Here is an 11,373-nt window from a genome sequence, read left to right as displayed (position 1 = left end):
TTGTTAAAAGCTTAAGAAAGCTTTGTTTTAGGATGAAGTACAACAGGATCTTATCAAAACCTCAGACTTTGTCTAAGGTCTTATGACTGCATGATGACAAGATTACGTTAACACCCTTGATTTCCTGGGCTGATTTATCTTACCAGAACTAACGCAGCACATTTCTAAAGGAGACTTGTGCAGGACAGGCTGGAAAAGTGAGTCCTAGTGGCTTTGTGTCATTTTTACTGCATGAATGGCTCACCTGTGAAGAGAGGAGGTCATCTCTTCAAAGGTTTGCTTCATATTAAAGATTGAATAGCAAGAAATGGGCAAAAGGGATTTCTTTGCAAATACATGTTTTCAGATGGTAGTGTCACATAGTTATATATCTGAAACCAAGCCCTTGCTTAGTTTTTTTCATGGCATGCAGTAGGTAATTGGGAACTTCTCATTAGTGGATGAATGTTTTAGGCCTGTTATAACACCTGACTTAATTGGGTAGTGACGGGACAGAGGATGAAAAATATCTCTGAGGACTCATGTGTCACATAGGAGGAGCCATGAGCAGGACCTTGCTTCGTACGCTGCAGATAGAGCGGTTTCCGGAGCTTTAGCTAATGAAGGATTCACCTGTCGTATTTGGGGCTTTCATATCTTTTTGGAGTCCAGTTACAATGGAGGAGTCAAACAAGTGAAGGATTAATAGTTTCTGTAGATGTTGGGTAACTTTGTTGAGTGCTTGTTATTTTAAGCGCCTCCCGGTTCCAAGAGAAATAAAATAAGAGCCTGTTTTTCCACTATAGCTTATTTATACTGAAAAGAATGATAGCATGGCTGTCTGTCTCTTAAATGGAAAACAGATCTCGAGTGCAGCTTGCTTCATTTAGAGAGGAGCTTGGCCAAATCTTCCTTCAGATGTATGCAAAGCCAGTGGGAATTCACCACTTGCAGCTGAAGGAAGGAATTGATCTCTAACTTTTTAATACAGCTATTGTATTTGAAGTTAACCCTTTTTATTCATTTCTGCAATTTCCATATTAACCAGTGATTATCCTTCTAGGGTGTCCTTTTTTTTTTTCTTCAGCATTTGAGGTGACATGGCTTTAGACAGAAGGAGTCCGTTCCTAATTTTACTCAATTTAACTCCATTGACAGAACCAAAGTTACACTTATCAGGGCTGAGCGTGTATTAAAAAATATTTGATGCAAATGTCTGTTGCATGTACAGAAATGTAATAGTTGCAGTGGAGATTCAGTCAGCTAGGCAAAGAGCAAAGCTGTTTGCTGGGAGCTCCCACCCAGACACAAACATCTCCTAAAATCCAGCAGCAAAAAAGACCTTGTCCTGTGTCTCTGCACTGGTCTTCCTGGCTGCACGAGTGCACCAGCTGGACCCTGGTCCCCAGCTTACCCACGTGAGGGCTGGGCATTGGCACAGGTAGGTGTTACTTTTATCTTTCCTTACAAGGAGGAAAACATGAGCAACACTCGTATTGCATCACTGAGCAACAGGATTGCGATCTATACAAAACCCTTTGTTGGCATCCCTGTGACACTCCTAATGTTCATTTTCTGCAGCTTTTTATTTGGACATCTGCCGATCTTGTGGAGAATGCTGAGGAAACAGGAGTTTATGCATGATCTTTTCCTGCAATGGTAAGTTGAGACACATCAGTAACATCGAATGGGGTAGCCCTGTAGCACAAATTGGGCAATCAAGGCAGAGAGGCCCTGAATTACGTATTTAGCATCATTCAGAAGGTCAGTAGAGAAGCTAGAGAGAGAGCATTGATCTTTCTTTTAATGGCTTTATTCGCTGAAGACTGCAGTAGTTCCCAGTACATGCTGCTTTCGTCCTTTGAGGTTATTAGGTCTGAACTGTTACATGTTTGTGGTTTGTACCATAATTCTCTTTTTTTTTTTTTTTCCTTCTCTTCTTGTAGGGCAGAGAAATATGGACCTATTGTACGGCTTAATGCCTTTCACAGAGTCTCGGTAACGATTCTGACTCCTGAAGGAGTGAAGGTACTGCAAAATAAAGCTGAATCGACAGTGGGGATCGGCCCATCCCTCCAGAAAGAGAGGTGGTGCCTGGTGTTCACGACAGCGCGGTGCAGCCAGTCTGTGCCTGCGGAGAGGGTGGCTCTGGCCGGGTTGGGAGGGTGAGGTGCTCTGTTCTCTGGGATGTCCTGATTTGTTTTCTTCCTTGATCAGTTGATTTACTTTGTTATCTTTATTTAAACAGCAGATAGAGCAAGCATCCACCATTTCTGAAAAGCAGACTTTCTGCAAGAGCTTAATATCTCAAATGAGCGAGGCACAAGGGACTGAATTTCTTCCTCTAAATCTTTGCAGTAACCACAGAGTGAGATTTCGGGTCATTGGGCAAAAAGTGCTAGAGGCGTGCAAAAAAAGTTAGCAGCACAGGAACTGGGGAATCAGGGCACACCAAATAATTCATCTAGTCTTCAAAGTATTGCTACAGGAGGAAAAGAGTGAATGTGTGAGTGGCTTTTTATGTTTTGTCTGGGAAACAGATTGCACTCAGTATTCACTGACCTGTGATTTGATTTTAGGAGTTCTTGATGTCACCACAGTACCCAAAGGATCGGCGGGTGTACGGTCGTATCTTCAACATATTTGGTGAGAGGTAGGCGAACCCCATCTGAAGCCATTGTGATCTGAAAATAAGTGAAAGATTAATAACATCGGAGGCATGACACTTATTTTGACCATTTACCTTAGTGTGGGGATTAATGACTAATTCCAGACATATGTAAGCAGTGTGTACCTATTAAATTATGTGTCAAGTCAAATGTCTTCCCAGCCAGGGAGGTTATGTTATGTTGGATTTTTTTTTTTTTTTTCCCCCTCCTGTGGATGTTCAGTTAGTCTCAGAACAGTTTGCTCAAGACCATCATCAAACTTCTCACTTAGATTTTAGAGCACTGAATTATTTCTTAATGCATGGGAGCTTCCAGCTCCTAAGTTCAATAACAAAAAAGGGGATTTTTCTCCATAGCCTGAAGCTTTTAAAAATATAATAATCCAGTTGTTCTATTAATTATTTGCATAACAGCTGTAATGAATCAGAATCTTACTGGACTCAGCAGTCCACACCTACCAGGCAAAACATATCTGCAGTTCAGTCGTTGTCCACAGTGATGCAACAACTGTGTACTCAAAGCAGCACGGTGCTCCCTACACATGGGAAAAATACAAGAAAGTAGATGTGGAAGAGTTCTCTTTGTGACTACATGGGGTTTGGCTGGCTCCCTTGCTGAAAACTGTTCCTTTCCTTGTTTTCCTAAATGCTAGGTTTCTAGGGAATGGCTTGGTAACTGTTTGCAACCACGAGCATTGGCACAAGCAGCGGAAGATAATGGATCCAGCTTTCAGCCGAACGTAAGGCAGACATATCTGGGATGTCCAGTCTGTTATTTCTACTGTATTTTCATGATTCTCCCTGTCATTATTTGATACTTAGAAATTTGATATCCATTATTTGATATTTAGAAAGAGAAAAAGAAAACATTTGGTGCCGAAATCACGTTTTACTTAAGAGTCCAACGTACAATTTCCATGACAAGTATAATTTGACCAGACTTCCCACGGGGCAGTGACACCCATATGAGCTCAGCGACGGCAGAAGGGTCCTAGGGTTGCATATCCAGGAGTGTGGTGATGGTTGCCTTATCCTGTCAGAAACAGCCCTCGGGGATTTGATGTGGGCAAGCCTCATCATTCACCCGAGTGATTCCTTATGGAAGATACAGTGTGATTGATACGCAGGGGCTTGGTCTGGTTTGCTTGTGTGCGCCTCGATGCATTGCATTTAGGGTCTGAGATAAAGTCCATTTGCTTTGGCGTGCACAGGCCAAAGCCCTTTGCCACAACAGCCATTGTTTACATGGCAGGATGGAGTGGGGCTGCTAGAAGAAGAATTTAGCTCATTTTATCTGTTTGCTTTTTAAAGTATTAAGGCAAATTTATTATAAATTAAAAAAAAAAAAAATTACAACTTTGTATGGAAAATAATGAAGGTAATTTTGCCTGAGCAAAGATGTCCTCTCCAGAGCCCCCATCACTCATTTTTATTGATTGTTCAGCTACCTGATTGGTCTGATGGAAACTTTTAATGAAAAAGCAGAGGAGCTGATGGAGAAGCTAGAGGAAAAGGCAGATGGAAAAAAAGAGTTTAGCATGCTGACGATGATGAACCGTGTGACTATGGATATCATTGCAAAGGTACCAGCTGTCCGCTTTCTTGTTTCTTCTGCGACTGGCAGAAAGGAATGGAAGTTAACGGGTGCCGGCAGCAGGACGGGCTCAGGAGCCGGAGCCAGGGAACAAGACCTTTACCCAGCAGTGCCAGAGGAGCTGAAGGACTAATTGCGCCACTTCCATTTGGGCTGAGCCATAGGAAGGGGCAGTTAGGGAAGGGTCTGCACAGCCTAGGGGTGGCCTGCAGGATGGGGACCCTTGGCAAAAGCCCGAACATCCTCGTACCTCCCACCCCTCGTACCAAACGGGGCACACCAGTGCTTGTTCACGTGTGGATGTTGTATTATTACCATTGTATGTCAGCATGAAGTCTGCCTTACCCTGGCTTTTCCCTTCTCTATGCAAAACAGTTTGGAATGAATGGGGAGTAATAGCAAATTATTAATCTCCCCAAAGAAGGAGGAGGCATCATGTAGATATTACCCTTCCCTCGCAGCCTCCTGCAAGGCAGGATCTGGCCTGAGGTATTTTTAGGGGAAAAGGTGGCGGTGTGAGGCCGTCCTGCTCTTTCACCCCAGCCCCAGGGAGCCAGGAGGATGCAGCAAGTTGCTGCCTTTTTCTCTCCCGCTCCTCAGGTAGCCTTTGGCTTGGAATTAAACGCACTGAGCGATGACCAGACGCCTTTACCGCACGCTGTGACCGTGGTTTTGGAAGGAATGACCAAGATGCGCATCCCCCTCGTGCGGGTCTGTATGCACCCCACTTCAGTCCTCTCTCTCCGCATTCAGCTGGGGCCCCTGCACGAGTGGGCCGGAGCTGTGCGAGGCCCGTGTACGGCGGGGAAAGGGTCATCAGTAGCTCCTTCCCTCCAATGTGCATTGAGATAAAATTCATTAGTGCTTTAAAACACTTGCAAAATTAACATTAATATTTAATGCTTCCTTTCTGTCTTTCTGCCTTTTCTCCCCCCATGCATGTGTCGTCTTTTCATATGGTTTTACACTTTCACACCCATCACTGCAAATACTGAGATTTTTGCCATTTGTCGAAGAAGGATGGCAGCCTTCACTCAAGGTGGAAGAAATTTGAACTTTCTTACCGTAAAAAAATGATATTTTTGACCAAAATTCATATACTAGGAAATTATGGATGTAATCTGAAATATTTAAGTTAAAAATCATTCCACAGTTTCTCATGAAAGCTGTAGTTCAGGCTTTTAGAGCTCCTTTTTTCCTTTTTGGGCCCAGAGGTGAAATTCTGTATCGCATGCTGCAGTTTCTCTCTGTGGAGAGGTGAGGAATTTTGCTCACGGTGCTCAAAACATCAGCTCTGACAAGGCAGGACATCAGCATGCCTGGATTGGAATATTTCTCATTTCAGGCCAAACCCTTCACCTTGGGGATGTTCACTTTGTTCTGTGGAGAGCAGACGTTTTTGTGAAAAATGTCATTTAGCAGAAAACAAGGTGCTCGCTTGAAAAATAACACTGGCAATATTTTTTTTTACCAGCAAAAAGAATAAAATGACTAAAGAAATTCTGTATTCAGTACATGCCAGGGAAACAGAAGCTGGTAAAGGAGGTCAAGGAGAGCGTGAGGCTGCTGCGGCGTGTGGGGAAGGAGTGCATTGACCGGAGGAGAGAGGCCATCCGGAACGGGAAGGAGGCCAGGCTGGATATTCTTACGCAGATACTGAAGGGAGATGGTAGGGGCACGCTGCTGTTTGAGTGAATTTCTCTGTGGCATGTTTTGCCTTGAGATTTGGGGAGGATGTTTGGGGATCTGAACTTTGGTCCTCCTTTAATGTCTTTAGGAGGGTGTTTTCACTCTGAAGATAGCGAGAGTTGCTTTGAAAATTCCCCGTTTCTTTGTATCGGATTAAATGTTGATCACAAGTCACTGCTGAGCTGCCCGCTCAGCATCTGTTCCCGATGCCACCTCAGACAAAATGAGCAAAACCGGGCAGAGCGTTCTGGCTGTTCCAGCTGGGGCATGGGGACGTTTTCTAATCTCATTTGCTTTTCTGTCTTGACAGCCCTGGAGGAAACTAGAGATGATGAAAACATTCTGGATAACTTTATCACTTTCTTTGTTGCAGGTTGGTAGCTATTTTAATGTTTGGATACGTCATGTGGGAAGCTGTACTCATTCTTGGGCTGTCTGCGGGATCATGATTAATATTCTTGCTCACCCCAAGTGACGCTGCTGTAAGCAGGAGTCACTTGGTTGGAAGACAGCAGTAATATGCTGGCGTAGGACCAGCTGGGTGAGGTGTGAGGAGAACTCTTGGTTTTCTCATAGGCAAATGGTACGTTGTCCTCCTTAAGTCATATCAACACAGCGAATAATGCCAGGCCAGTGGTTTCCAACCTGCGGTGCAGGGAGCAGCACTGCCCGCTGGGGAGCAAGGCTATTCCTCCAGATCCTGCTAAACCCCACTGAAAACATCTTTAATATATTCCACGTGTCTTCACATCACCTCACCCACACAAGCAAATGCCGTTCTTTCCTTAGTAGTACGATTAAATGCTTGGTAGGAGAGGGCACTGTCAAGACTAACGGAGAAATCAGGGACCAAGATGATACGTGAGGTAAACAACGTAGAAAGATCGATCTCGCAAGTCAGTAGGATTTAGGTTCCTAAGAAGGTGAGGTCAAAACATTGTTCTCTCGCAAGAAAGATGTTATTGCAACAGATACATCTTTGCAGAAGTCTTGTTTTCTGTCATGCTTTAAAATAATACACCTATCCATGAAAAAAATGAAAACTATCCACATAAAGCAAACATTTCAAAGAAAGACCATTAGAAGCTCTGTTTTCCCTCAAAACCAGTAAATCCTTGCTTCTCGGGAGGACCATAATACGACACAGCAAGTGTTTAACCTCACTGGCCCTGCTGTTGGGGAGCTCATAACCAGTAGGTGCCATATGCAGCCACTCCAGCTTTGAGTTGAGCAAGCTTTGTCTTGTTCTTGTCATTCTTGAAAGCTCCTTATATAGAATTTACATCCCTTTTGGTGTTCCCTTTAATTTCTAGCATACTTGAAATGAAACATTCAGGGCCTGACATTTAAAGTTTCCTGTTCACAGTCACACTAGTAGACCATCTTTGTATCATGTTATTATTTCATACTAACCTTTAAACCAATTTTTGGTGTCGTTAGGTCACGAAACCACTGCCAATCAGTTGTCATTTACAGTAATGGCACTGGCTCAGCATCCTGAAATACTGGAAAGGTACGTGGGCTCCACTTTGCAAACCCAGCTTGTTGTTAATTTCAAGTTGAACTTAATTATAAGGATTATTAAAAAGCTAGGATCAATTCCCAATAAGTTCTAGTCTCCCTTCCAAAATAAATAGTTTCATAGTCCCAATATATCTAAAATTTTTAAAAAGTTTAGATGGAATTGGTATAATTAATCTTAAGTGATTTTTTTTTTTTCAAAGCCTTTATACAAAGCTGGTCCTGCGTCCTGCCTGATTCAGCTGCATTGTACACACATTGCTCCATCCCGATATGAGGCACAAGTTCAGGCAGGCTGGCTGGGAATCAGTAGGCATCTCCCCTGAGGATGGGAGTCAAAGTCCAACTCAGTGTCTGGAAAGTAAAAAATGTAATTTGTCCGCTTGCCTAACAAGAAATGGGTGTCTGCAACTAACATTTTTTAATTTAACTGCAGGCTTCAGGCCGAAGTGGATGAAGTTCTTGGTGCCAAGAGAGACATTGTCTATGAGGATCTTGGCAAACTCACCTACTTATCGCAGGTACTGTAGGGGTGAGGTAAAATACCAGTCAGAGCTGTTTGGTAGCACTCCTGCCATCTCATGGGACTGCCAGAAGGAGCCCGCACTCTTAAAATTTTAGGAGCAATGCCAATATTTGATCCTGACAGTATTTGTCCCCAGAGAGTCAGCAAGCAGGTGAGCCATTTGCAGCAGTCCAGCCTTGATGGGAAGGATGGTCCTCAAATTTCTTTCCAAAATCTCGTGATTCCTTCACTGCTTTCTTTATAATTAAGCTGGGAGCTAGAGCGGAGTTGCTTAATCCCTACATGTTTAAGCTGAAACCATAGCTATATTTTAAGAAGGGTTTGCAACTTCAAGCCCAACTTGTGCATGAGCCCCAGGCGCTGCCCAAACTCACAACTCTATTTTTGTTCGATTATTGTTAAAGCATTTCCAGCTATGATCTCACCATGTGCCATAAACTCAGCAGGACTTGAGGACATCCAAAAATAATGGCTATTTTTTGCAATTTCCATCTTTTTATTATTTGATCTTGAAACCCTCTTCAGTCACTCGGGGGCGGGGGGGGGAGCAAAGTTTGGTCCTAAAAGAGGTCTTGTATGTAGAAATGCTGGTTGGTAATGAACTGCAAAGCCAGGGCTTGGCTACTTGCCAGCATCTGTGTTGCATATCCTTTTTTACAAGATGGGGGACACCAGTAGCCCTCAGGAGAGGCTGAATCACAGTCCTGGCAGCTATTCTCCCTCTTAAATTGCCTGTGATTTTAGTAGTCTGCCATGATCGCTCTTCTCTTAAACTACCTTGTCAAGGTGGGTGATGGTGTTTTACCATCTGCCATATCCCATCCCACAAATCACTACTTTGACAGCGGGTAGATTTCAGAGGTGTATTTCTCATAAGGAAAAGGCATCTCTCTGTGATTACAGAAATCAGCAGGTTTCCTTAGGCTTCTCCAAACATCATCACAATTATACCACTCCCGTTAAGACTAAGTCTTTCAGTTTTAAGATGGATCACATGAGAGCCCCTCAAAGCAGACCGTTTATTTAACAGAACAAACTTGGATCTGTACAACCAAAATCACAGTCACCCTTGGTCAGAGCCAGTCCATCACTGGAGTACCAGAGACCACAGGACTCCTCTCCTGTCACTCAGGCAATTCTGAATCCTTTTGTCCACGCTTCTTTTTCGTTAATCCACTCATGCATACACACCATTAATTGCATTTGCAGTGCGATGCTGATGTGCACTCTTAATTAGATTTCACTTCGATGAAATAAGCCATTCTTACAGCTCACTGCCACCAAAAGAACTGGTCTCATTCCATTTTTTCTCACTGTTCCCTTTGCCAGGTTGTTTTTTGTCATTTTGGTGCTTTGACCTGGCTCAGTTCCCCGAGCAGCAGAAGCAGGACAAAGGCAGGAGTGGGAGCGCAGTGCTGAGAGTGGGAAGGGCGTGGGAGCAACCCCCATCCTCATGGCAGCCGGTGCCGAGAACGGCTCATCGGTGGCATGAGACTTCACTCTTAGACATTCCTTTTGAATTTGCTTCCCAGTACTTTTTCACTTAGTTGTTGACCTGACTTGAGGTGTAAGATCTGTTCAATGTATTTATTTTGTCCACAGGAGTCCAAGGGAGGTACCAGCATCTGTTCCACAAGTCAAAAGCTCCCATTTAGCCAAAGCGAAAGGCCATAGGGAGGTAACTAATTTTATTTCTGCTTCCTACACTGTATTAACTAACTGACCTTTTGTGCTTTTCGCTGATGCAGGTTTTGAAGGAATCACTGCGGCTGTACCCGCCCCTCCCAGGGACGATACGCTGGATGGAGAAGGAGCACGTCATCAACGGCGTCAGAATTCCTGCAAACACAATGCTCGTTGTGAGTTCCATCCACCAGCAGCAGCTTTTAGCTGCTGCAGTCGATCCAAATGTAATGGACCTGTGTATCAGAGGGCCAAAGCACTCCCTGCATATATTTCTGCTGGCCTCTCTGAAATTTTGGGCAAAACTGGGGTATGAATTGGGACTCTGGATTGTTTTTGCCTGGGGAGTGGAAGGCAGTTACGGTTTTGTACCTGTGACAGCAAAGAGGCGTTTTCAGTGTGCTGCTCCTGACTAACGCAAATAAACTCTTTCTTGACAGTTCAGCACTTACATAATGGGAAGGATGGAAAGGTATTTCAAGGATCCACTCACTTTCAATCCAGACCGATTTAGCAAAGATGCACCTAAGTGAGTTTCTTTGTACTCCCAGGTTATTAAATATGTAATAAGGAACCATTACAGGAAGAGATTTCAAGGGGAAAAAAAGTAGAATAAAACTATTTTTCCATTCCAGTATGAGTAATGCTAAATCCTTATCCAAATGCAAATAAGGAGCAATAATGTACAGCTTTTGTTCAGAAGTTCTTTAGACCTCATGACACCTTACAAAAAAGACCAATACTAATGTTATTTCATGTTTATATTGAGGTGAAGGCCAAAACCAGGGTTGAATATTTGCCATAGTGCAATACAAACATTTAATGCGTGGCAGCCCTGGCCCCAGGACACTTGATGTGTTTCCACATTAGAGAGGGGACAAGGGGCTGAGGGGCGGAAGGTGCCTTTCAGCCACGTGGGCGGGCAGCCTAAGTCTGCTCAGTAGGCGGGAGTGCAACTGGAGGGACCAGTGACCTAAACAGTTGGTGCTGATCCCTAACTACTTCGTGAGTCAGAGGTTTTACTTCAACCTAGAGTTAGTCTGGTCTCCTGAACCAAATGTCCCCTCACTCACATGGTTCAGAGCTGCCCAAAGGAGCAATAATTGGGTGGATCATTAAGTCCTCATGACGGGCTGGAGAGCATTTAGAGTATGCTTGACGTTCAGCTTTGAAATAAGGTTTGCAGGCATCAAAACAGCTCTGTGAGCTGAGCCATATAGCAAGTGGAGATGACAAGGAAACATGCTGCAGAGCTGTATTGCCGCTCTGAAGCAAAAAAACGTTAATTTGGAGATTGTCTTAACAAGTCAGCTAGGTGAGGTGGTATTTAGACCACTTCCTTGCTGCTGTGATGAAATATTTGTTTGTTTCTTTACAACCAAGCTGTCAGAGTGACAGTTTTGAACATTTTTCTTTGCAGGCCGTATTACTGCTATTTTCCATTCTCTCTGGGACCCCGATCCTGCATCGGGCAGGCGTTTGCACAGGTAAGCAGAGGCCAGGAGCAACGCTTTATGAGCGAGCACTGGGCCAGCTCAGGGTGTGCTGGCCGAGGCTGGGGGGCGGACCAAAGGCCATCCTGATGGTGCACTGACCCTCTTCCCTCTAGAGGGAAGATCCCCACCATGCCCACAGCAGGGCATGTCTCTCAAACGCTATCACGTGAGCAGACACACATGTACCGAACTGGTCCCACGTCACCTGAGCCCGCAT

The 11,373-nt window shown here is 44.2% G+C and overlaps 1 protein-coding gene across 1 annotated transcript in view; it reads left to right on the top strand.

Annotated features, from left to right (window-relative positions):
* The window catches only part of LOC104075935 (cholesterol 24-hydroxylase), a 13,124-nt gene that overhangs the window by 748 nt on the left and 1,003 nt on the right, over positions 1-11,373 (top strand). Inside the window, exons 2-14 of the mRNA XM_009576605.1 lie at positions 1,561-1,638; positions 1,926-2,007; positions 2,559-2,632; positions 3,301-3,387; positions 4,092-4,230; positions 4,842-4,952; positions 5,754-5,910; positions 6,241-6,303; positions 7,371-7,443; positions 7,888-7,972; positions 9,726-9,836; positions 10,101-10,189; positions 11,081-11,147. Of these exons, the coding sequence (XP_009574900.1) occupies positions 1,561-1,638; positions 1,926-2,007; positions 2,559-2,632; positions 3,301-3,387; positions 4,092-4,230; positions 4,842-4,952; positions 5,754-5,910; positions 6,241-6,303; positions 7,371-7,443; positions 7,888-7,972; positions 9,726-9,836; positions 10,101-10,189; positions 11,081-11,147 (1,216 nt within the window). The remainder of the gene's footprint in view (positions 1-1,560; positions 1,639-1,925; positions 2,008-2,558; positions 2,633-3,300; positions 3,388-4,091; positions 4,231-4,841; positions 4,953-5,753; positions 5,911-6,240; positions 6,304-7,370; positions 7,444-7,887; positions 7,973-9,725; positions 9,837-10,100; positions 10,190-11,080; positions 11,148-11,373) is intronic.

The sequence above is a fragment of the Fulmarus glacialis genome, unplaced genomic scaffold (genome assembly GCF_000690835.1).
Source record: "Fulmarus glacialis isolate BGI_N327 unplaced genomic scaffold, ASM69083v1 scaffold13514, whole genome shotgun sequence".
Taxonomy (NCBI): Eukaryota; Metazoa; Chordata; class Aves; order Procellariiformes; family Procellariidae; genus Fulmarus; species Fulmarus glacialis.
Note: the sequence above shows the minus strand (reverse complement) of the source record. Positions and strands in the feature narration are given on the sequence as shown.